The sequence below is a fragment of the Cervus elaphus genome, chromosome 4 (assembly GCF_910594005.1).
Source record: "Cervus elaphus chromosome 4, mCerEla1.1, whole genome shotgun sequence".
Taxonomy (NCBI): domain Eukaryota; kingdom Metazoa; phylum Chordata; class Mammalia; order Artiodactyla; family Cervidae; genus Cervus; species Cervus elaphus.
Genome location: NC_057818.1, coordinates 55,304,735 through 55,329,935, shown reverse-complemented (window position 1 = coordinate 55,329,935; position 25,201 = coordinate 55,304,735). Strand labels below are relative to the sequence as shown.

General features: G+C 45.4%; 2 protein-coding genes across 2 annotated transcripts; one reads left to right on the top strand and one right to left on the bottom strand.

The window, feature by feature from the left end:
- CABP5 (calcium binding protein 5) lies at nucleotides 1-8,357 on the top strand. The gene is made up of 6 exons (XM_043897891.1): nucleotides 1-99; nucleotides 1,793-1,823; nucleotides 2,389-2,532; nucleotides 3,441-3,550; nucleotides 6,044-6,191; nucleotides 8,332-8,357. Exons 1-6 carry the CDS (start codon nucleotides 13-15, stop codon nucleotides 8,355-8,357), a joined length of 546 nt encoding a protein of 181 aa, XP_043753826.1. The 5' UTR covers nucleotides 1-12.
- On the bottom strand, nucleotides 6,523-24,744 carry ELSPBP1 (epididymal sperm binding protein 1). The gene is made up of 6 exons (XM_043897890.1): nucleotides 24,675-24,744; nucleotides 19,617-19,754; nucleotides 17,601-17,747; nucleotides 16,402-16,560; nucleotides 15,086-15,250; nucleotides 6,523-6,628 (listed from the first exon to the last, which is right to left on the bottom strand). Exons 1-5 carry the CDS (start codon nucleotides 24,742-24,744, stop codon nucleotides 15,093-15,095), a joined length of 672 nt encoding a protein of 223 aa, XP_043753825.1. The 3' UTR covers nucleotides 6,523-6,628; nucleotides 15,086-15,092.
- Between the last annotated feature and the right edge of the window lie 457 nt (nucleotides 24,745-25,201).

The window sequence follows — 25,201 nt, the reverse complement described above, 5'->3', positions numbered from 1 at the left end:
GATTGGAGCCTGATGAGTTCCACCATGACACCTTCCATGCAGTTTCCCATGGGCCCTGCCTGCATCTTCCTAAGAAAAGGCATCGCGGAGAAACAGCGGGTGAGGCTGGGGGCAGTGGGGAAGGACGGTGGGAAGGGCAAAGGGAGCTGGGATGAGGGGAAGAGAAGGGCTGTGACCGGTACAGTGGAAGAGGGGAGCGGGGCCGGGGGGCGGAGAGCATGAACTGAGAAGGTTAAAGAGAGCACGGTGGGGACACGTGGGTCAGGGAGGGGAGGATGAAATCAGAAGTCAGGACCGAAAGGTGGAAGATGAAAGAGGAGACAAAGAAAAGGGGAACTGGGGTGACGTCACTGTTGACCAACATCATTCTTTTCTACGGACACCCATAGTGATGCCAGTGACGATGGTGGTGGTGGGGATAACAGTAGCTGCCATTTATAATTTTTAAATTTGTGCTGGGTCTTAGTTGCTGCATGTAGGATCTAGTTCCCTGACCAGGGATCGAACCTGGCCCCCATGCATTAACAGCACAGAGTCTTAGTCACTGGATCACCAGGAAAGTCTGTAGCTGCCACTTAAGTCATTGCGATGTGCCCAGACTTGTGCAAAGGGTTTTGCATTCTTGATATTATTTAATCCTCACAATCAATGACTCATGAGGTCCGTAATACCTTCATTCCCATTTTACAGATGTGGAAGGTAAGGCTGTGAGTTATGAAGTCCTTTGCTTTAAGCTTTGACAATTAGTGAATGGCAGGGCCAGAACCGTTTGATTCCAATGGGCATGCTTTTCACCGTTAGACAAACTGACTGGGGGGAAAGTGAAAGTGTTAGCCGCTCAGTCGTGTCTGACTCTTTGTGACCCATGAACTGTGGCCCACCAGACTCCTCTGTCCATGGAATTCTCCAGACAGGAATACTGGAGTGGGCTGCCATTCCCTTCTTCAGGGGATCTTCCCGACCCAGCAATTGAACCTGGGTCTCCTGCATTGCAGACAGATTACTTTCTGAGCTGCCAGGGAAGCCCCAACTGGAGGGGGGAAGCAGATACTGAAAAAGAGAAGGTGGGGAAAAGTCTCCAAGGTATGGGGAGGGGGGTTGGTGAAAGAGGCCAGGGGTTGCTGGAATTTCCCTGGGGATGTGATATGTGCTCAAGCGTGACCCCTCAGGTATGTCCTGGCGTGGCTAGTGGCAATATGAAAGGTTTCAGAAATTGATCATGCTGGCGGTGCTCATCCTGCCTGGGTGCTACTGAACACAGCTCTGACACCAAGAGATTCTCACCCAGCCACTTATGAGCTGTGTGACCTCAGACAGGTTCCTTAACCTCTCTGTTCCTCAGCTTTCTCTTAAGTAAGATGGGAATGGTATTTGGCTCTACCTCACAGAGTGGTTCTGAAGTTTAAATGAAATGATTGTGGAAGCCCGGCACAGTTAGCACTCTGAATATGTTAACTGATTCTAAGTCTGACTTTCCTCATCTGGGGGAGGAGATTGGATTCCATGGCCTCCAGGATCGGTTTCGGCACAGTCCACTGGGGAAAGGCAGGAGAAGAGACACCAAGGTTCAGGGATGGGAGAGAGGAAGTGAGAAGGGGTGAGGAGGAGTGGGAGGAGCACACAGCCGGGGAAGGGGAGTCAGGAGGTGGGAGAAGGAAGGTGAGAAGGGTAGAGGGGAGGGAGAAGGGAAAAGAACCAGGAAAGGATGAGGATGAGACGTGTTTGGAGAAATGAATGTGGATCTCTGATTCTCTTTCCAAATCCTGCCCCCACTCCCCGCCTTCCTTTCTAGGAAAGACCACTGGGACCAGATGAGATTGAAGGTAACGATTTCTCCCCCAAACATCCCGGTACCACCGTCCGCCCATTCCCCTGCACTCAGTTCCTTTGTGCATTTCAGTATAAATCCCTCGACACAAAAAGTTTACATCACTCTCGCTTCCCACTCAGCTGTGATTTTGTGGCGGTTTAAGTACTTCCCAAAGTGTTCAGAAGCCATCCTGACCCCCAAGTGTCTCGGAGACCCATGAATGATGCCTGAGTTTTAAGGATGAGTCCAGAATTGTTCTTTTTTGTCTCTTGGTGATTTTGAAGTTTCTCATTACTTCACCCAACAATGTGAAGGACTTCAGTGCTATCATTTAGTGGTCTTGGGAATTATTCCTCTTGCTAACACACTTCATATATCCCTCCTATTGGACATTTTTAAATGTATTCTTTTACATTTAATTTAATTAATTTAATTTAATACATTAAAATGTATTCTTATTAAATGTATTCTCTTTTGAGGAGTCTTGAGTTGGTGCCTCATTGACAGTTTCAAGGGATGCTCCATTTCCCCAATGACTGTTTCAAGTTGCCCCAAAGTTCTTGTCTCTTAACTTTCAGAGCTTCGGGAAGCATTTCTTGAGTTTGACAAGGACCGAGATGGGTTCATCTCTTGTAAGGACTTGGGGAATCTCATGAGGACAATGGGTTACATGCCCACGGAGATGGAACTGATTGAACTGGGCCAGCAAATCCGGATGAACTGTGAGGCTTGGGGGTGGGAGGAACAATGGGGCTTTGGGGGAGGGTTAAAAGTGAAGTTAGGAAGGATATGGAGGTTGAGAGTAGAGTTGGAGATGGGGAGGAGGGAAGCAGGGCTAGAAGTCTGGAAGGAAACAGCTCAGACTGTACTTAGGGAGGCAGCATTTGAAGTGGCCAAAAGGGTGATTTTTAAGATAGATTTGGGTTCAAGTCCCAGTTCTGTTGTTTACTAATTGTAGTCATTATGAGAAGCAGAGTTAACCCCACTCTTGAATCTCAGTGAAGATGTTATCACTCCTTAACTTAGTGAGACTGTAGAAAGGAAGGGATAAAGATGTTAATACAGGTAAAGGCTTAGCCTCCAGTAAATGCTTATTAAATATAGGTCATTGCTACCACCACTAAGATTCATCAGTGGAGTGCGGGATTTGATGCTGAAAACATACTTGGAGTTGGAGCCTAACTGTTGCCGAATAATGTAACAAAAAAGATGGGTCTTTAGATGGAGACTAGAGTTGATTTTGTGATTGATAAGATTGCTCATGGGTTTGCATCTGAGCATGTTCCTGAGTAAACAACACTGAATTCAAGGAGATTCACCTCTGGAAGGGATTTGGTGCTCATTTAATTCATACCCTCTCTTCTCCAGATCTACAGATGAGGGAGCCTAGGTCTGAACCAATTAAGAGATTTTTCCTAAGGTCACATCAACAGTTAGTTACTTCCACTGTACGTCCTGCTCCTGTTCAGATGAGAGGAGCGAGAGGGCTTGAGTTGGCTGAAAGAGGAAGCTCTTAGAAGGCAGAGAGATTGGAGTAGATCTCTTTCTTGAACAGAGTTGAAGGGCAAAGTGAGGAAATGGAAGGTGGGGGCGTATGAAGTCTCACCAGACCTGCCTCTTCTGTCCCCAGTGGGTGGCCGTGTAGACTTTGATGACTTTGTGGAGCTGATGACCCCCAAATTGCTTGCAGAAACGGCTGGGATGATTGGTGTCCAGGAGATGCGAGATGCCTTCAAGGAAGTGAGTTTCCTAATGTTGGAGGTGGTAGAAGGAGACCCCAGGGTTCTATGATCAGTCATTAATGGGGGACAAAACCGTAGTGGCTCAGTGGTAAAGAACCCACATGCCAATGAATGAGACTTGCAATATGTCCATGTACATATATATAATTGTATTTAATTTTGGTTAATTTCTATTAAATTCATTTCTATTTGTATTCAATGGAATATGATTTCAGTTCATTTAAATCTGAAAATGAATACTCAAAGCAATTATTAGAAAACTTTGATTTAGAACAACTGGGTGTACTAATCTACCTTCTCAACTATGTATTTTACCAAATTTAAACACAGATCAGGTATTTCTTATAACATTCGTGTCTGAATTGAGGTGTGCTCTGAGTGTAAGATATACGCTGGATTAAGGTTTACTATTTTAGCTTAAGTGTCCTTGGAGGCTGGCTGTGTTAACTAGCCATGCTAAGGACATACTAAGTACTGAAGTATGGTATTATACTAAGTCTTGTGAAATACAGCACTGAAAGTATATAACAGCTTTTCAATGACTATGAAGCTGGGGAGATTCCAAATGGGAGAAAAACGTTTGATTTCATTGTCCTCCCAGCCCTTTGATCCTCCTCTGAAGCCCATCAATAAAATAGTTTAATCCCAGAAAAAAACAAGAATGTAAAATAGCTCGTTAATGAGTTTTAAAAGATGTATTATTTATTTATTTGGCCATTCCGTGGGGTGAATGGGATCTTAGTTCCCAGCCAGGGCTCAAACCCAGGCCCCCTGCAATAGGAGCTCAGCGTCTTAACTACTGGACCACCAGGGAAGTCCCCACTGATTACATGCTGAAATGATATTTTAAAGTAAAATCAATTCTAAAAAATTAATTCCACTTGTTCCCTTTAAATGTGTGTGGTGGGGGGACAGCTGCTAGAAGAATTTGAAATTACCCGTGAGGTTCCCGTATTTCTTCTGGACAGGGCACTGCTCTAGGGGAAATCAGATCTCAGGATTAGGAAGCAGCAGGTAGGGACGCTGGAAGGCAGGAAGGCATGTCTGAAGAAGAGCAAGAAGTCTGTCCTGTTTGGAGAGTCATGAGCTGGAGATAGAGGAGGATGAGATAAACAAAGTCTCAGAGGTGCTGAAGCCAGGTCCTCACCCCATAGGAGCGTGCCTGTTGTGGAGCGGTGGCAGGATTTTCTTCTGGGTGAGATAGGAAGCCACTGGAGGACTTTAAGCTAGGGAGGGACAAGACCAATTGGTGTTCTTTGTTTTTAATAATTTTTATTATTTTTTTGGCCACACCGCGCAGCACCTGGGCTCTTAGTGCCCGACCAGGGATCACACCCACGCCCCCTGCTGTGGAAGAGTGGAGTCCTAACCACGGGATCGCCAGGGAAGTCCCTGACTGGCGTTTTACATGAACTCGAATGTCAAAATTCCGACGCGTAGAGAACAGATTATGTAGGACCGCAGCGGCAGCTGGAACTAGACAGGAGGCTGTCAGCCATGATCCAGGCAGGAGAGGATTGTGGTTTGAACCCGGTTAGCATCGGTGTAGCCGGAGGACAGTTGGCTCCCAGACAGGTTTGGACGCAGAACTGACATTCTAAGACTTTCTAGTAGGTTAAAGGCGTGCAGGGACTTCGCTGGTGGTCGGGCGGTTATTACTCCGCGCTTCCACTGCAGGCGGTGCACGTTCGATCTCTGATCGGGGAATCCAAGTCCTGCAGGCAGTGCGGTGTAGCCAAAAAAAAAATTTTTTTTAAAAGGTGTGCAGCATCCCAAGGGGTAAGCATGCAACAGGGAACAAGGGTCCTTGAACCTGCCTTCAAGGAGCTGACATTTAGCAGATGATGAACCAAACCTCTTAACTGAGTGTTTTTTTGGCCACAAGCTGAGGGATCTTAATTCCTCCAGCAGGGATGAGCCCCAAGCACCAAGTCCTAACCCCTGGAACCACCAGGGAATGCCTCTCTCTCTCTCCCCCCGCCTTTTTTTTTTTTTTTTAACTTTTATTGCAGTATCGTGGATTTACAACATTGTGTTCGTTTCTGTGAACAGTCAATTCATTCAGTTATAGTGTGTTAGTCGCTCAGTCGTGTCCGAGTCTTTGCGGCCCCATGGACTGTAGCCCGCCAGGCTCCTCTGTCCATGGGATTTCCCAGGCAAGAATACTGGAGTGGGTAGCTGGTCCCTTCTCCAGGGGATCTTCCCGCCCCAGGGATTGAGCCCGGGTCTCCTGAACCCCAGGTAGATTCTTTACCATCTGAGCCATCTTACACAAATATATATATATACACACACACATATATATATATATTCTTTTTAAAAGCATTCTCTTCCATTATAGGTTATTACAAGATATTGAGTATAGCTCCCTGTGCTTTTCAGTAGGTCCTTGCTGTTGAGCTGAGTCCTTGACTCACAGTAAGGGATCAGTACACACTGCATTATTATTGTGGTTGTTGTGGTTAACATTGTTCCCTGTGCCCCGCTTCAGTTTGATGCCAACGGCGATGGGGCGATCACGCTGGGGGAGCTGCAGCAGGCCATGCAGAGGCTCCTGGGGGACAAGCTGACGTCCCAGGAGATCTCCGAGGTGGTCCAGGAGGCCGACGTTAATGGAGACGGCACCGTCGACTTTGAAGGTGACGCTGTGTGGGGCCAGACACCCCTATCTCCCCAGGGTGATTGTTTTTCCAAGTTGGCCATTCCTTCTCCTTCTCCCTCAGTTTGAAGTTGGAGGAGCCAGGGTTAGATTTCGGAACTGTGTGTTGCCTCCCTTTCTGCCCATGTCATTTCCAAAAGCTCATGCCTCTCACCTCTCCTTGTATTCATATCTGCACTTGGCCACTCCTTGGAACACCCTGTCCAGAAGCCGATTCCGACCTCACCTCTCCCATCCCTTCCTTGTTCCCTGGGCACCTTTGTCATAGGAACAGAATGTCCCATCCGAAGGAGAGTGGACTAGTTATTTGCTGGGATGCTGGGGTCAGGTTCATGGGGTTCAAGTTCAGGATGGTCTTTTACTAATGATGTGGTCTTATCCTAGTCACTTTCTGTCTTTCAGTGTCAGTTTTCACATCTGCAAAATGGGGGTAAGGACACCTTACTCCCAAAGTTTTAGCGAAAAACTAAAAGAAATTGTGCACTAGAGACTCCTCTGCTTGTATGCTGTCTGAAGCAGCCTTCATCTTTTCACTGGTTAAGCCTCAGTTATGCCCCTGGATGGTGCCACCTCCCCATCTTTCTGGCCAGGCTCAGCATCCCTGAGCTCCCATAATACCCACACCCGCCTCTGCGGTGATGCTGACACGTGACATCATGATAGCTTCCAGTCGTTGATTACCTGTTTCCTTCTGAGGCCACCGACAAAATGGTTCATCATTATACCCCCAGTTCCTGGCACAGAGTTCAACACGTGTATTGAGTGGGCTTTCCAGGTGGCCCTAGTGATAAAGAACCCGCCTGCCAGTGCAGGAGACGCGGGAGACGCAGGTTCTATCCCTGGGTCAGGAAGACTCCTAGAGGAGGAAATGGCAACCTGCTCCTGTATTCTTGCCTGGAAAATTCTTGCCAGAGGAGCCTGCTGGGCTACAGTCCCTGGGGTCGCAAAAGAGCCAGACACGACTGAGTGACGGAGGACATACACACATTGACTGATTGAATAAATGAGAAAGATTGGAGTCTTGAGAGGAAGGGATGGGGGTCATTTCTGTGGGAGACACAGATAGGGCATGTCACGGTCTCATTGTGACATTCTCTGGTGCAAAAATTTCAGCATCTGACTGCTGTCTATAAGGCAAAAGTCTAAAATCCTTAGTTTGATATTCAAATGCATCCATGATGCCCCATAGTAGACATCCGTGAAAATCTGGAAGACGTAAGAATTTTTGAGGAACTAGACCCTCGGGCCAACCACAGGCAAGAGAAGGACAGATGAGCCTTGAGACCTGGGTGGGACCAATAAGTTCACCTGACATTGAGTCACGGCAAAATCAGGTACAACCGGGGTTCCTTCCAGGGTTCTCCATTCACCATCTACACACTCTCGGGCACATTGGTCAACCTCACCAGCCTCAGCTTGCTTATCTGTAAAATGGTATTTAACCCTCCCGGATTGGTTGAAAAGATGAAATCAGAGACTCACAATGACTAATTATTGAACTCTGTGTCTTCTAAGCATTATATGGTTAAACCATCTGAAAGATCTTATAAGGTAAATAGCAGAAATTGAGGTGTAGAGGGATCAAGTCATTAATTTCCCAAAGATCTTTAGTGGTTTCTGACATGTAGTAAGGGCTGAAAATATTAATGACAGCTGCTCTTACAAACAGGTCCTCACTTGGTGGGGGAGGGATAAATTAGGAGCTTGGGATTAATACACACACTAGTATGTATAATATATATGAAAGAGATAAACAATAAGGACCTATTGTAGAGCACAGGGAACTCTATTCAGTATTCTATAATAACCTGTATGGGTAAAGAATCTGAAAAAGAAGAATACATCTATGTGTATAGCTGAATCACTTTGTTGTACACCTGAAACTAACACAACATTGTAAATCAACTGTGTGTGTGCGTGCTAAGTCACTTCACTCATGTCTGACTCTTTGTGACCCCATGGGCTGGAGCCCGCCAGGCTCCTCTGCCCACGGGGATTCTCCAGGCAAGAATACTGGAGAGGGTTGCCATGCCCCTCTCCATAAATCAACTATACTTCAATAATTTAAAAAAACACACACAAATCCCTATTCTGCCTCACCAGAAATTTTGTTTCTGCAGAGTTTGTGAAGATGATGTCTCGCTGAGGAGGTCCTGGGATCCCCAGCCTCTCTCCACCTGCTCAACGTGGATCAAGTCATGGTGGAGGGGAGGACCACGTGCCCCACGGGCGCTCCAGAGAGAGAGGGTGGGAGGGTGGGTGGAGACTGGTGTTGCAACGCCATGGATTGAGGGTAGCCTAGAAAGGATAGCTTTGGCCAGATGGGGTGATGTTGGAACTAGATTAAGGAGGAAGAGATCTGTGTGAACAGTACTGGAGTCTCCTTGCCACTCCCCCAAATCCCAAAGAAAGACTAATGACATCTTTCAACTCGTAATCCTAAATCCTTCCAACCTGGCAGGGTCTCTTCCCCCACTTCCTCTGGGTGAAAATAGTCTCTTCTCCTGTTTGATTCAGAAAGTTCAACACAGCGTCTACCTTTCCCCCTTCTTGCTTCAACTGCCTGAATCCCCTTAGTTTCTTCCTCTCGGTTGAAGAAGGCATGTCCATCATGAGGCTAGAAACAGGGTTCTTGATGAGACTGGGTTTGGAAAGGGTTAATTAAAGAGGCATCCAAGTGAACCTCCCCCCCCCCCCCACCACAACTTGATTTCCCGGAAGCACAGTCTCTTTTCATCTCTCTAGCCCCCGACTTCCTTCTCCTTGTGTCAGATACTTCGGTCACCGAATTAAATCACAAATCTGGATTATCAAGGTTTAGAGCAAGCTTATCCCCCAGGGGATTAGCCCCCCTCAACACGACATCATGCAAAGAGAGAGAGGATGGACACCTCCAAATCCTTGGCTCAGCCGGGTCACCATGAAGCCATTCCTGGAAGCCCCCTGCCTCCGTGTCGGGGGCCATACAGAGATAGTCCCTCTGTTAGATTGGAAGTCAGTTCTCTCCCTCATACCCTGACCCTGATCTGTGTTAGAAATTGGAAAGATATATCCTCCTTACCTCTTTGGTAACCCCAAGGTCCTCCAAATAAAGAGTTCATTTGAAACCTTCTTCAATTATTTATTCTTAATTAATTGGCTGAACCAGGTCTTAGTTGCAGCACTAAAGAGCTTTAGTTGCAGCGTGTGGGATCTGGTTTCCTGACCAGGGATCGAACCTGGGTCCCCTGAACTGGGAGAATGGAGTGCTATCCTGTGTGTGTGCGCTCAGTCGCTTCAGTCATGTCCAGCTGTTAGCGACCCAATGGACTGTAGCCTGCCAGGCTCCTCTGTCCACGGGATTTTACAGGTGAGAATACTGGAGTGGGTTGCCATTTTCTTCTCCAGGGGATCTTCCCAACTGAGGATTTGAACAGGAGTCTCCTGAGTCTCCTGCATTGGGAGACAGATTTCTTTTACCACTGAGCCACCTGGGACACCCCCTTATCCACCCGGGAAGTCCCTCTTTTTCACCTTTAAAGTCCTAAGTATAGACCTGGAGAATGGCTTGCCTAGTTCAATAGCCTCCCTTTAGAAAATTTTAATTTAAATTTTAAAAAGTGGAATCAGAGTAATGTTTTCTAACTTCGCTGCGGCCATGCTGTTTTGCCATTCTTCACTATCCCAAGACTATTTTATGTTTTTTCTTTTATTTTCTTCATTCCTTCCTTTCCTTCTTTCCCCGTTCCACCTTTAATTTATTCAGCAGCAGTGTGTGAAGTGCCTGCTACGTGCCAGACATTTTTCCAAGCATGAGGAAAAATGAGGCTATAGCAGTGAATAAAATAGCCCCAAACTCTAGACTCAAGAAGCTTCCATTATAATGTGAGGAGATAGACATAGAACAAAATAAATGAGTAAATATAATCATATCTAGAATGTTAGAAGGTGATGAGATGGCAGGGGTGGGGGGGAAGGAACAGAAATGGGTTGAAGAATGAGAAGGTTCTGGAGGTGGGGAGGGGTTGCATTCTCTGTAGGCACATCAGGGAGTTTATGGAGCCCTAGGGGCATGTCTGGGAAAGGGAAATTCAGACTTGACAGAGTGCGAATGCAAAGGCCCTGAGGCAGGAATTGCACCTGGAGTTCTGGAGGAATTGTAAAGAGACCAGGGTGGTTGGAGAGGGGTAGATGGTTTGGGGTCTGAGTGGATCAGGAGTCAACTCATGCAAGTATGCATTCTTAGAGGCTATTTTGAGGACCTTGGAGGGTACGGAACAGAGAAGTGTCCTAGTTCACATCCCATTTAACAGATGACTTCAACCTCCTATGTTACCCATCACATCCCATCTCTACACTCATCGAGTCACCCATCCAATCATTCCTGCACCTGCTCAAACATAATATTTGCTGAGTCCCTGATATGTGCCTGGCACTGTTCCAAGTGATGGAAATAGAGCAAGGATAAGTTACTTGACCTCGAGAAGCTTGTAGTCTAGAGCCCCACAAGCCAATGGGATCTCCCGGTGATAATGGAAATGCTCTAGAGTTGCTGCACCACCCAATATGGTAGCCACCAGCTATGTGTCACTATTGAGTATTAGAGGTGGGGAGGCTGAGAATATGGGTGTCATTTGATTTTTATTTCAGTAAGTCAATAACATTTTCTTAATACATTATTGGTTTTATGAATTATTTGTTAAATTTAAATAGCCCCATGTGGCTGTGCTAAGTCAACTCAGTCGAGTCTGACTCTTCATAACCCTATGGATAGTAGCCCGCCAGGCTCCTCCGTCCACAGGATTCTCCAGGCAAGAATACTGGAGGGGGTAGCCTTTCCCTTCCCCAGGGGATCTTGCTGACCCAGGAATGGAACTGGGGTCTCCTGCATTGCAGGTGGATTCTTTACCAGCTGAGCTTCCAGGGAAGCCCCAGTGGACAGTGCGTGTTTGCGCTATGAGCCTGGGATTATTCTAGGTCCTGGAGATAGTTAAGTGATAAAGTCTTTACTTTCTTGGAGCCTACGGTGTGATGTGAGGGGAGAAGACAAAAATGATCATTTAAGAGTTCAGACTGGGATGAATACTTTGAGGAAGTGGAGTGGTTATACCAAGAGAATTGGAGGGAAGGCACATATGCAAGTCCATATGAAATTTAATTTACTGAAAAGGTCAGGAGGGCACTTAGAGATGAGCTGTCTCCAGTTGGGTTCCAGGGTTTCTTCCTTGTCTGAGAGTGGAGGAGAGCATGAAGGAGGTTTATCAAACTGTATCCTTGGGTTCGATACTTGGGAAGGAACTGGGATTGAGCAGAGGGAGAAGCTGAACAATGGTGCAAGCTCAAGAATCTCAGCGGAGTCCACAGGCGCTCTTGACACAGCTCTTCCAACTTGTCTCATTTGGGTTGAAATGGCTGGGTCTTTAAATCTGCCCATAGTTAATTCTTGCATATGGACTGTCCTGGGGAGGGCATAAGCTCGGGCAAGGGAGGGCTCTTTGAAGTGGAGGACATCCCTGATTCTGGCTTGACCGCTGAAGGCTGCCTGCAGACAGCACTCCCCAGAGGTGGGCGGCAAGTCTTCTGTAGACCTGGTGACACCCACCCCTCTCCATCACGGGGCATTTCAGCAGAGACTGAACAAGGTGAGGAGGAGAGCTACAGAAGTTCAAGAGGAGAAGAGAACTCCAGCACCAGCAAGGCAGAGGCTGGAGTGAGCTTGATGAGTTCAAGGAACAGAGTAGCAGTAATGAGATGTGGGAAAGCGATAAACAAGGCACGGAGATGTGGGATCTGGGAACAGGACGATGACGCTTACTAGGGTGTCTTTATATGATTGAGTGAAGATCTGTGCTCTGGCTGTTACTAAACTGAAAAAGACCGGCCATTCAGCTTTCATGTGTCTCTCACATCAATGCGACATCATGTGAATGTAACGATCAGACTGGCAGTGAATGGGGCTGAATGGCTAAAATCGATTCCTAATGTCTGGCTGTGGTGAGGGACAATGGTAGTAGTTGTTCAGAGGGTTTTTCTGTTTGGTTTTAAATATTCATTTTTGATGGCGACAGGTGTTCGCCGCTGTGTGTGGCCTTTCTCTAGCTGCGGTAAGCGGGGGCTACTTTGCATTGCGGTGCATGGGCTTCTCACTGCGGTGGCTTCTCTTGTTGCAGAGCACAGACTCTGGAGCTTGGGCTTCAGTAGTTGTGGCAAAGGGGTTTAGTTGTTCTGCGGCATGTGGGGTCTTCCTGGACCAGGGATCCAACCCGTGTCCCCTGCATGGGCAGGCGGATTCTTATCCACTGCACCACCGGGGAAGTCCACTGAGAGGGATTTTATGAAGGAGGAGGACAGGGAGGGAGAAGAAGAGGAGGAGAGGGAAGAGGAGAAGGAAGGAGAGAATGGAGAGGAAGAATACCAACAACATGAGGTTGCATCTGGGCTCACAGGAAACAGATTCTGTAATCGATTATTGATGTCTGTCACAGGCACCATAAAGGAATAGTTGAGGCCTTCTTGCAATGAATTTTCTACCCTCCATTGATGTACTAATTTATTTATTAGTGATTTAATAAGTACCTACAAATGCTCCACCCAAGTCTAACTTCCCAGAAAGAGACAGCAGGCTGCAATTATTTCCTAGAGTCCCTGGGCTAAGACTCTGATCTCTGTGCTGTGTGACTCACCAGTGCTTCCTTCCCCACATTTTCGGATCCCTCACCATATCTGTCATTCTAGGAAGCGGAAAAGGCAGCCCCAGAGTTAATGTGAGGCTCCCTTTTGGTGGTTAGACCACATTTTCCCTCTGTTCTTCACAAAGGACCAAGTGATGAAGCTAGATGGTGAACAGGTTCTTTCTAAAGGCGATTATCTAAGCTTGAAAGATTCGATGAAAAAGATGAAGCAGGTTCCAGACTTAATATGTCAGCCTTCCACTGAAGACGTGTCTCCTTCCCTTGAAAATAAAATCAAAAGCCAGTGTTCAGGTAACGGGTACACACTGACTCAAATGTAACGTGAATTAAGAAGTGACTTCATGTTGATTTTTAAGATTCAGTTGGGAATAAGATGATGCAGCTGAGTCAAGAGCAGTTAGATACCCCCTGTGCCTCACCTCGTTCATGGGATCAAGTCAGTGAATAATAAGCACCTCAACCTCACGTATGCTGTAATAGGTTCGGTAGGAGCAGGACTTGCAAGGAAATGGTTCTGCTCTTTTTGTTTGTTTGTTTGCTTGTTTTTGCTTGCTTGTGGCACGGCATGTGGGGATCTTAGTTCTGCGAGCAGGGATCTAACCTGTGCCCCCTGTAGTGGAAGCATGGAGTTCTAACCACTGGAACGCCAGGGGAATCTCGAGATAGCTCTCTGATGGTTACAAATTTGAGACTGGAGACTAAAAATGCTCTTAGATGTAGCCACAGATTGAAGACCACTGTGGATTTTTGTTTTTTGGTTTTTTTAGTATTCACCCTGTTAAGATGGGGGCTTAAAAAAAAAAAAAGATGGGGGCTTCTCAGGTGGTACAGTGGCAAAGAATCCACCTGCCAATGAAGGAGACACAGGAGACATAGGTTCCATCCCTGGGTTGGGAAGATCCCCTGGAGAAGGAAATGGCAACCCACTCCAGTACTCTTGCTGGGAAATCCCATGGACAGATGAACCTGGCAGGCTACAGTTCATGGGGTCGCAAAGAGTCGGACACGACTTAGTGACTAAACACCACCACCACCAACTGTTAAGACGGCGCCGAGAGTCCCAAACCGACTTCTTTGCCTTTCCTCTGTACATGGAAGATTATTTTCACCATCAAACTAAATTTCAGGAAGAGTCACCCATTTTGGTTCTATCAGACGGTAAAGCGTCTGCCTACAATGTGGGAGACCCGGGTTCGATCCCTGGGTCGGGAAGATCTCCTGGAAAAGAAAATGGCAACCCACTCCAATATTCTTGCCTATAAAATCCCAAGGACGGAGGAGCCTGGTAGGCTACAGTCCATGAGATCGCAAACAGTCAGACATGACTGAGCGACTTCACTCAAGCCACATGCAATCACAAGGATAAATACTATTGGAATCACCAGCATGGTCACATATCTGATGAGAGGGCTTCTGTTTACTTTCAAATTCTAGAATTACAATGTGACAAGGTCAGTGTAGAAGGTCCAGAGAGAATTGTTTTAGGCATTAGAATATGGAAGCTGGAAGGCAAAGAATAGAAAAAAGGAAGGATGAAATTGGTCCTCTGGAGACAGTTGATGATGTGTGGGCTGAGGTTGGGGAGAGGGTGAGAGGTGAACCTAAGCTTTTCCTTGGTTAGCTACTCAGTGAAGCAGGTAAGGGATCAACAACAAGGTTTCTGGGGACGTGTGTGTGTGTACTCAGTCACGAAGTCATGTCTAACTCTTTTCGACCCCATGGAGCATAGTCCAGCAGGCTCCTCTGTCCATGAGATTTCCCAGGCAAGCATACTGGAGTGGGTTGCCATTTCCCTCTCTGGGGGATCTTCCCAACCCAGGGATTGAACCTGCGCCTCCTGCATTGGCAGACGGATTCTTTACTGCTGAGTCATCAGGGGGACCAGAGAGGTCTTGGTTATCTCCTTTCAAGTTTGTCCTTTTATTTAAAGTCTCAACTCAAGAAATTCCACTTTCTGAATTTTTCACATCCAAATCCTCCCAGACCTAAACTTTGGAATGACACATTTCTGGTTCTGAAATCATTCGCTCGCCTCCTCACCCTGCTCCTCTGCTTTTCAGAGACATCCTGATTTCTTTTAGTCTTCTACTTTGGGAAGTTGTCCCAGCATCCTCCACCCTGGCTAAGTTCACCTTTTCTCTGAGAAATAGAACTTGTCTTGCTGGAAAACTCAGCATATCACGCTGGAAGGAAAAGAGCTCACCTTTGCATCAGCAGTACACCCAAGTGTGGTCCCGGTCATAGTTGTAAGAGGTTGCACACCATAAAAGGTTCTCCTTTGATCCTTTAGTGGTGCAGTTAAAATAATTCTTGTTTTTGTAGTTGAACGGGAAGTGGCAAGGGAAGCCAGGAACCAATGAGGAAATTCCTAGGGAGGAAATGGAGATAAGACGGTGGTTACTCCTGTGTCTTTACACTACAGTGAAGGCTTCATCCTTACTTAAGCTTGTGTTGTTTGAGCTTTGCTCAGAGGCTTCTGCCGAAGGGGTGATGTATTGTTGTTGTTTAGTCACTAAGTCATGTCAGACTCTTTTGCAACCCCATGGACTGTAGCCAGCCAGGCTCTTCTGACCATGGGAATCTCCAGGCAAGAATACTGGAGTGGGTTGCCATTTCCTCTTCCAGGGGACCTTCCTGTCCCAGGGATGGAATCTGAGTCTCCTGGGGCCCCTGCATTAGCAGGCAGATTCTTTACCACTGTGCCACCTGGGAAGCCCAATCTGTTCAAGAGAGAGTCCAGTCATCTCTATCTGGTAGACAAGATAAACCCAAAGGTTTGATTGTTTTTAGATGTTAATGGATCTTGTATCTAATTTGGCAATCTTGCTTCAGCTTGGCATTCTTTTCTTCACTGACTATGTACAATCGACCCTCAGTAGTCACAGGTTCTCTGAGGATTCAATATTCCACTTGAGGAATGCAATATCTAGTTGGTGAATCTGTGGATCCACAACCCACAAATACCGAGGTTGGGAAGATGACTTGGAGAAAGGATAGGCTACCCACTCCAGTATCCTTGCCTGGAGAATTTCATGGACAGCGGAGCCTGGTAGGCTACAGTCCATGGAGTCACAAAGAGTCGGACACAACTGAGCAGCTTTCACTTTCAACTCTTCTACACCATTTTATATAAAGGACTTGAGCATCCTTGGATGCTTCTTGTAAGTCCTTTGACTTGGCTTCACCATCTTTCCAGTTCCATTATTAACAGATTTTTCAAAACCTTATCGTATAGCATACTCATTATTTGTATGAGTGTTGGGTATTTAATATTTTGCAAATTTTATACTGGCCCCTTTCTCTTGAATCTTAAGGAGACCACCTTTTTGCCTGTTGCATTATGGCATTCTTTATGCTATTTGTTCATCAGATCTCTGAGGGCAGGAATCTGCGTATTCATCTTCATAGCACCAGTGCTCGGCTCAGGGTCTGTTACACAGTAGGGCTGGAATAGATGTTTGTTGAGTGAATGAATGAAGGAATCCACCCATGCCCACCCAATCCCCTTCCCCATAGTACTGGTGTCGGCACAAAGACTCCACTTCCCGTCCTTATCCATGTTCTCCGTGGTTGGACACCAGAGCTTGTTGTTTTCATCCTCAAGGCATTCAGAGACCACATTATTTCTGTACATTGCAGGGAAGATGCAGGGCTTGCTGAAAGAGTTTCCTCCGTACTCTGAAAATAATAATGGAAATGAACATAATTACAACCTTATGTTCCCAGGTGGCGCTAGTAGTTAAAAAAAAAGAAAAAAGAAAAAAACAACCCGCCTGCCAACGCAGGAGACATAAGAGATTCGAATTCGATCCCTGGGTTGGGAAGATCCCTTGGAGGAGAGCATGGCAACCCACTCCAGTATTCTTGCCTGGAGAATTCCATGGGCAGAGGAGCCTGGCGGGCTACAGTCCATGGGGTCGCAAAGAGTCGGACAGGACTGAAGCAACTTAGCACACACACATGCAGAATCTTACGTAGGAATAAGTGTAGTCGTAGATAGGTGCTTTGTATGCATTTTCATCTCTAGAGGCAGCAGTGCTTAGTGAGAAGGTAAAAAGGCACAGGCTTTGGAGTCAAATGGACTTGAATTCACATTTTAACTCTGACATCACCTTGGGCCATTGTTTTATTCGGACTCTGTACTGAATAGTGGGAAAAAAATAGCATCTGGTAGAGCTTCCATGGGAAGATTCAGTGCGTTATTATATATAGAGCTTCTGGATCAGGGTCTAACACAGAGAAGGCATGAGAATGAATGGGGGTTTTCAGTTAAGAGGAGGCCTAGAAGTAAGAGTAAATGTTAAGATGCACTGAAATGCAGTTTGGGTGTGGCATTGGGTGAACCTAATTATTGTTGATTCTAGAAATAGAAATCCTTGAAAACCAGTGTCAGAACTACAGCCTATGGTTTTGGTCCTCGCACAAGTGGTTTTTCACGCTGGCCTTGGGGACTTGTAATGCAGGAGACCCTGCATTGATCCCTGGGCTGGGAAGATCCCCTGGAGGAGGAAATGGCAACCCACTCCAGTATTCTTGCCTGGAGAATCCCATGGACAGAGGAACCAGGCGGGCTATAGCTCACGAGGTCACAAGGAGTGGGACACGCCTGGGCAACTGAGCACGCGTGTTCACTGCCCTGCCCCATGCCCTCATGAGAATCATCGCTGGCCACCAGCCCCACCCTCACCAAACACACCCTCCTTGTTGCCGTGCCTCACCGTTGGTTTCACAGTATTTCCACTGCTGCTTCTCATCAAAGCTGGAAGTGACTGAGCACCACTGCCTTCCAAAGAAACTGCCGTCTGTGATGCAGCCATTATAGGGCTTTCCTCGGTAGATGAAGGGAAAGACACACCGTGGGTAATCTGCACAGAGAGAAGTCCATGAGTGCGTTCACTTTTCTCTGGTCATTCATTTTTGGCTGCAAGATCTTAGTTCCCCAACCAGGGACTGAACCTGTGCCCCCTGCATTGGAAGAGCAGAATCCTAACCTTTCAACCACCAGGGAGGCCCCTGTGGACCTCTTTTCCAGCATTAAAAAATATATATATCTACTTGTAATTTTCTTATTCAGTTTCAACCAGTTGATCCCGATTTGTTTGAACTGCAGAGGACTTTGCAACAGAAGCAGTGCAGGCTTACCTTGTTTTTAGTCATTTTGTTTTATTGTGCTTTGCAGAGATTGTATTTTTCACAGGATGAAGGTGTGTGGCAACCCTGCCTTGAACAAGTCTGTTGGAGCCATTTTCCCAGGAGTATTGGCTCATTTTGTGTCTCTGTGTTACATTTTGGTAATTCTCCCAATATTCCACACTTTGAAATTATTATTGTATTTGTTATGGTGGATCAGTGATTTTTTTCCCCTTTTTATTACATACGCTTAGTTGCTCTGAGGCAAATGGGATCTTCCAGGACCAGGGATCAAACCCATGTCTCCTGCATTAGCAGGCAGATTCTTTGCCACTGAGCCACCAGGGAAACCCAATCAATGATATTTGATGTGATGCATGTAATTGTTTTGAGGTACCATGAAATATGTAACCTATGGATAAGAAGTTGCTTCTAATGGACAAAAAAAGAAAGTGCTTTCTTGAGATGAAAACTACTCCTGGTGAAGACGCTGTGAAAAGTGTTGACATTACAACAGAAGATACAGAATACTATATGAAATTAGTTGATAAAGCATCGGCAGGGTTTGAGAGGACTGACTCCAATTTTGAAATACGTTCTACTGTAGATAAAATGCTATCAAACAGCACTGCAGGCTACAGAGAAATTGTTCATGAAAGGATGAGTCAATAGATACAGTAAACCTCTTTGTTGTCTTATTTTAAGAAATTGCCAGTCACCCAACCTTCAGCACCCATTACCCTGATCAGTCAGCAACCATCAACATCAAGGTAAGACCCTCCACCAGCAAAAAGATTACAACTCACTGAAGATTCAAAGGATGGTTAGCATTTTTGAGCAATGAGATAGTTTTCAAATTAAGGGTAGGTACTTTTTTGAAAGACATATAATGCCATTGCACATTTAGACCGCAGTACAGTGTGACATATCTTTTATATGTTCTGGGAAAGCAAAAAATTCATATGACTCACCTTATTGCAATATTTGCAATGTTTCCCCTCTGGTAACTGTATGTTTGTTTTCTGTGTCTGTGAGTCTGTTTGTTTTATAAATAAGTCCATTTGTATCATTTTCTAGATGCCACTTATAAATGACACCATGAGATATTTGTCTTTCTCTGATTTACTTAGTGTGATAATCTCTAGGTCCATCCACATTGCTGCAAACGGCATTATTTCATTCCTTTTAATGACTGAGTAATATTCCTCTGTGTGTGTGTGTGTGTGTGCACACGCGCATGTGTGTATCTCACATCGTCTTTATCCATTCATTTGTCGATGGACATTTAGTTTGCTTCCATGTCTTGAAGAGCACTATTTTTAACACCATTATCCCTTTTTTTTTTGACCATGTCATGTGGCTTGTGGAATCTTGGTTTCCTGACCAGGGGTTGAGCCCGGGCCCTCGGCAGTGAAAGTGCCAAGTCCTCAACACTAGACCGCTGGGAAACTCCTCATTCTCTGATCCTTAACATTATTACCCATTATTAACACTCAGTGTTTGGTCTGCCAAAAGAAAAGATCATATTATCCATGCCTACACATTCTCATTTGTGATCCATGCTCTGAGGACACCTGCTGACAGGACGAGATGGTACCGCTCACCTTCCGTCATGCAGTGTTTCCACCGTCCGTCATACACGGCTCTGGTCGAACACCAAGGGAATAAGCTGTTGGTTCTGGTGCAAGAGAAGTAAGCAGAACCCTTGTAGGTGAAGGGAAAGATGCATGGATCTTTCTTATCTGAAGGACAGATGGACAAAGTAGGGGATTAGTCCCAAAGAAGGAGCCAAGGATGAGACTTGGTCTGCTTTATATGATGGCCTGAAGTCTGCATGTATAGTCTTTGCATCTAACTTCCTAATGATGTTTAAGAACATTTCCAGCTTAAGTTTGGACCCAGAGTAGTAGGGATGAGTTTCATGAACTATGAAGGCAACCAAGATACATTATGTCTCCAAACCAGCATGGCTACCACAAATGTCATACAAGACACTTTTGGTTAGGGGGTTCCCTGGGAGTCCAGTGGATATGACTTCATGTTCCAGTGCAGGGGATGTGGGTTCACTGGGGTAGGGGTTTGATTCTTGATGGAGAAGCTAAGATCCCACATGCCTGGCAGCCAAAAAAAAAAAAAAGATATATATATATAAAACAGAGGCAATATTGTAACATAGTCAATAAAGACTGTTTAAAAAATAGTCCACGTCAAAAAATCTTTGAAAAAAAATTTGGTAAATTACAAGATTCCATCTGGTCTTGAAAAGACACACGTGAAATAATTTTGAATCACAGACTAAAAAACCATTTCGTTTTTCAATGCTTTTTCAACCCTTCTGATGACAGAAAAGAAAAAGCCTCAGTTTAATGCTAGTATTTCACTACCATGTCTCTAATACTTAATAATCTCCCTTTTTAACAAAAAAAAAAAAAAAGAGAGAGAGAGAGCAGGACTCAGGCTCAAAGCACTATTAGGACAATGGTATCTACTAGAACTTAATAATAGGCTTTTGCTCTCATAGTATTTATTTTTATTGGTACTTCCTATTTATGGCAGTAGTAGTGCTTTTCTAGATTACAGGGCTGATGCTAACAATTCGTTTAAAATAAACATATTCAGGAAGCATAAGCACATTGAAAGAGAAATGTTGAGTACAGAATATTTCTGATGGCATGCAGGTGGTGGCATGCAGGTATGGAGGGGGTGAACTTGAATGAGTAAAGTTTAGGAAACACAACTCGACTTTTCTGTCTTTCTGTACCAGGACAGGGACTTTATCTTTTACACCAGGTATCCTGAGAACCTAGAAGAGGGACTTGATCATAGCAGGTGCTCAAAAAAATAACTGACAGAATAAAATAAGTTTGGGAAACACCATGTGAAATAGCGTTAAACAGGTTTCTTCAATGACGGATTCATCACAAAAGTCCCTTTGCAAATGAGGATTTAGTTAACAAGAGTGAAACAGAATATATTGAGTTGTCCTTTTTATTTTTTTTCCCCTTTACTCAATAGGGCTAGAGATGAGTGGTCCCTGAAACATATCTTAAGAAATGCTGTTCTGGGACTTCCCTGTTGTCCAGTGGTTAAGACTTCGCCTTCTGACCTGGGGAGTGCGGGTTTGATCCCTGGTTAGGAAGTTAAGAGCCCACATGCCTTGAGGCCAAAAAAAGAAAAAAGAAACATAAAGCAGAAACAATATTATAACAAATTCAATAAAGACTTTAAAATGATCGACATCAAGAAAAAAAACACCTTAGAAAAATGAAATGAATGCTGTGTTAACCCAATTCTTCACTTCATGGAGAAGGAAGTGAGGACCCATACAAGGAGTGATTTAAAGTTAATACCTTTCTTTTTTTTTTTTTTTTTTTTTGAGCAGAACTAGTAGAGTGAGAGCTTCCCTGGTGGCTCAGTGGTAAGGAATCAACCTGCTAATGCAGGAGACATGGGTTCGACCCCTGCTCTGGTAAGATTCCCTGGAGAAGGAAATGGCAACCGACTCTAGTGTTCTAGTTTGGGAAATACCATGGACAGAGGAGCCTGGCAGGCTACAGTCCATGAGGTCACAAAGAGTCGGACACAACCTAGAAACTAAACAACAATTAGAATGAGGACTTGGATTTTTTTCAGCAGGATCTGAACAGCCCTTGCTTTCACTTTGCCATCTCCTCCACATTCCTCTTTCCCTCCCTCAAAGATATAATGATGGGTTACTATGAGTAAGATGCTCTGATAGGTTATGTGTGTGCACACACATATGTGCATGCATGTGTGTGCATGTATGTACATGCCTGTCTTCCTGCATGTGTGTGCATGTGTGTTAGCTCATGTTACAAAATGGTGAGGCAAAGCTTCCATATATTCGCCAAACCCAGCTTCCTTCTCTTTCTGAGCTCGTAGCCAGAATCCATTTTGATGTCTCTCTCTCTTTAAAGATTTTTTGATGTGGACCAGGTTTTTTAAAGTCTTTATTGAATTTGTTATTGTATTGCTTCTGCTTTATGTTTTGGTTTTTTGGCTGAAAAGCATGTGGGATCTTAGCACCCTGATCAGGGATCGAACCCACACCTGCTGCTCTGGAAGGCGAAGTCCTAACCATCAGACTGCTGGAGAAGGGTCTGCAGCTTCTCTGATAGTTAGGTGGGGCCGTGGACTTAGTTATGACTCATAAAATGTGGGTTAAAATGATGTTATCATTCCCTGGCTCAAAAAAAATTTTCCAATCAACCCTCCACACTTCTTTGTTTCTCTGTCTGCCAGCTGGGCATAGAATGATGGATCTCAATGGAGAAGGGGCAATCATGACCTCCCCTCCTCCAGGGGACATTAGACAATGTTTGGAGACATTTCTGGTTGTTACAAGAGGGAGAGGGAGGAACTGGTAGCTGTGCTACTGATATCTACTGGGTAGAGGCCAAGGATATTGCTAAACGTCTCTTTTTAAAATGTATTATTGGCTGTGCTGTGTGTTTATTGCTATGCATGGACTTTCTCTAGTTGTGGCGAGTGGGGACCACTCTCTAGTTGTGGTGCATGGGCTTCTCATTATGGTGGCTTCTCTTGTTGCAGAGCATGGGCTCTAGGGTGCGAGGGCCTCAGTAGTTGTGGTGTAAATGGGCTTAGTTGGCCCTTGGCATATGGAATCTTTCCGGACTAGGAATTGAACCTGTGTCCCCTGCACCAGTAGGCGGATTCTTAAACACTGGACCACGGTTAGGATGTTGTTGTTGTTTAGTTCCTAAGTCTTGTCCGACTCTCTGCGACCCCATGGACTGTAGCCCGGCAGGTTCCTCTGTCCATGGGATTTCCCAAGCAAGAATACTGCAGTGGGTTGTCATTCCCTTCGCCAGGGGATCTTCCCCACCCAGGGATCGAACCCGCGTCTCCTGCATGGTGGGCAGATACTACTCAACAAAAGTTAACTGTCATCATCATCAAAGATTGTCCTCACCCAGGAACACCCCTGAGTATACAGGCTGCTGGTGGTGGGGGGGAGGGGGCAGGCTGGTACCCTGTGTACAGAATTAAGTTTATCCTTGGGAGCTGTTAGCAAAAATCAACACTAATAGATACTATTAGCCATCTGTAAAGTAGTCCAGCAGATGGTCTAATCTTCTTAACTGGGTTAAAACCCTCCATAATCCGAGACTTGCTGACCTCTCTGTTCTCACTCTGCGATTAACATTCCCTTGACCTTCCTCCATGTTGTCTTTGGAGTTTTGCTCATGTTCTTCATCCTGCTCACAACGACTTTGCTGTCTGCTACTCATTCATCAAGACCTAGTTCAGCCTGGATTAACACACTAGCTTGCTCTTATAATACTCTGGGCCAATCTTTGTAAACGTAGTTACCATTTTTTAAAAACTTTTGATTTTATATTGGAATATATCCAACTAACGATGTTGTGATAGATTCAGGTGGGCAGCAAAGGAACTCAGACATACATATACATATATCCATTTTCCCCCAAACTCCCCTCCCATCTAGGCCACCCACATAACATTGGGCAGAATTCCCTGCACTTTGCAGCAGGTCCTTGATGGTGATCCATCTTAAATATAGCAGTGACATACTCAGTTTTTAAGATAATATTATCAGTTTATGTATCTCTCTCTTCCATTCATCATAAGCACTCTGAGTGTAGGGCATGAGTTTTATTTACTGTTATGTTTCTGGACCAAAGCACAAATCCAGGCACTTAGGAGTCACTCGACATATATGTATTGGAAGGACTTCCCTGGTGGCCCAGTGGCTAAGACTCCACACTCCCAGTGCAAAGGGTCCAGGGTTCGATCCCTGCTGGGAAACTAGAATCCACATGCTGCAATTGAGAGTTCACTTGCTATAACTAAAAGATCCTGAGTGCTGTGACTAAGATCTGTCACAGCCAAATAAGTAAATAAATATAAAAATGTGTATTGAATAAATTAATCTATAAACATGTGCATGCGGGGTCTTCCTGGACCAGGAATTGAACCTGTGTCTCTGGCCTTGGCAGGCAGATTCTTTACCACTGAGCCAAAAAGGAAGTCCCACAATTTTTTTTTTTTAAAATGAGTATAAAAGGAATGTCCAAGTAGGGGATTCTGAGCTTTCAGTGTACTGGAATTATAGAGCCCCCCCTTTATATTAAAATATTTATATCCCCCTTACCATGTGCTGGTTCCCCTGGTGGCTCAGATGGTAAAGAGTCTGCCTGCAATGCCAGAGGCCCGGGTTTGATCCCTGGATCGGGAAGATCCCCTGAAGGAGGAAATGGCAACCCACTGCAGTATTCTTGCCTGGGAAATCCCATGGATGGAGGAGCCTGGTGGGCTACAGTCCATGGGGTCACAAAGAGTCGGACACAACTGAGCGACTTCACTGCCCTGCGCTGAATCTTTGAAAGAGGCTTGTGTCTGTTATTTAATTTAGGCTTCAAGATCGTCCCAGGAGGTAAATGCCATTATTCCTCTTTCAAGGCTGCAGACTGACTTCAGAGAGGTTACAGGGCACGACCAAGGTCACACAGAGAAAAAGTGGCAGATCCAGGGGCCACACCCCGTGTCGGCCTGAGATTTCTACTAGGCTATCTTCTCCCCACTTGGATCCAGTCATCTTTACTTCATTCATTCTTTCCAGGTCCCAAGCCCTCCCCATCACTTCCCAGCATACTCACTTCCAGTTGTTTCATAGGAGTAGAGGAGGAAGGCCATCCACCCCACCAGGTAACTGGGCCATCCATTCATCTCGGCTGGCTTCTTCTTTCTGGATTGAAGGAAGACAAAAATTTGGTTCCCATGGGTTTCCTTCCTCTTCCACTAACTCCCAGGTTTGATGTCATGCAGGCTATTTTCTTTCTATCCCCAGGGGGTAAGGAAAAAAAATAGCTTATTCTTACAAAGTAAAAAGTGAAAGGGTTAGTCATTCAGTCGTGTCCAACTCTTTTGATCCCACAAACTGTAGCCCACCAGGCTCCTCTGTCCATGGGATTCTCCAGGCAAGAATACTGGAGTGGGTAGCCCTTCTCCAGGGGATCTTCCCAACCCAGGAATCGAACCCAGGTCTCCCACATTGCAGGGAGATATATACATATATATATTCTGTCATTATGGAGGGAAGGGTGTGATGGAAAGGAAAAATGAAGCATTTGTTGAGCACTTATTATATTCCAGGCTAGACGCTCAACATACTTGATGCCACTAG

What these genes read in the sequence shown, in the direction of transcription:
- ELSPBP1 (XM_043897890.1), bottom strand. Translation starts at nt 24,744, where the DNA reads ATGAATGGATGGCCCAGTTACCTGGTGGGGTGGATGGCCTTCCTCCTC. An exon ending in GAAATACTGTGAAACCAACG is followed by an intron (nt 16,561 to 17,600) that starts GTGAGGCACGGC and finishes TATTATTTTCAG; the next exon opens with AGTACGGAGGAAACTCTTTC. An exon ending in GAGTCTTTGTGCCGACACCA is followed by an intron (nt 15,251 to 16,401) that starts GTACTATGGGGA and finishes TTTCCTCCCTAG; the next exon opens with GAATTTCCTCATTGGTTCCT.
- CABP5 (XM_043897891.1), top strand. Translation starts at nt 13, where the DNA reads ATGAGTTCCACCATGACACCTTCCATGCAGTTTCCCATGGGCCCTGCC. An exon ending in GCATCGCGGAGAAACAGCGG is followed by an intron (nt 100 to 1,792) that starts GTGAGGCTGGGG and finishes CTTCCTTTCTAG; the next exon opens with GAAAGACCACTGGGACCAGA. An exon ending in GGGACCAGATGAGATTGAAG is followed by an intron (nt 1,824 to 2,388) that starts GTAACGATTTCT and finishes CTTAACTTTCAG; the next exon opens with AGCTTCGGGAAGCATTTCTT.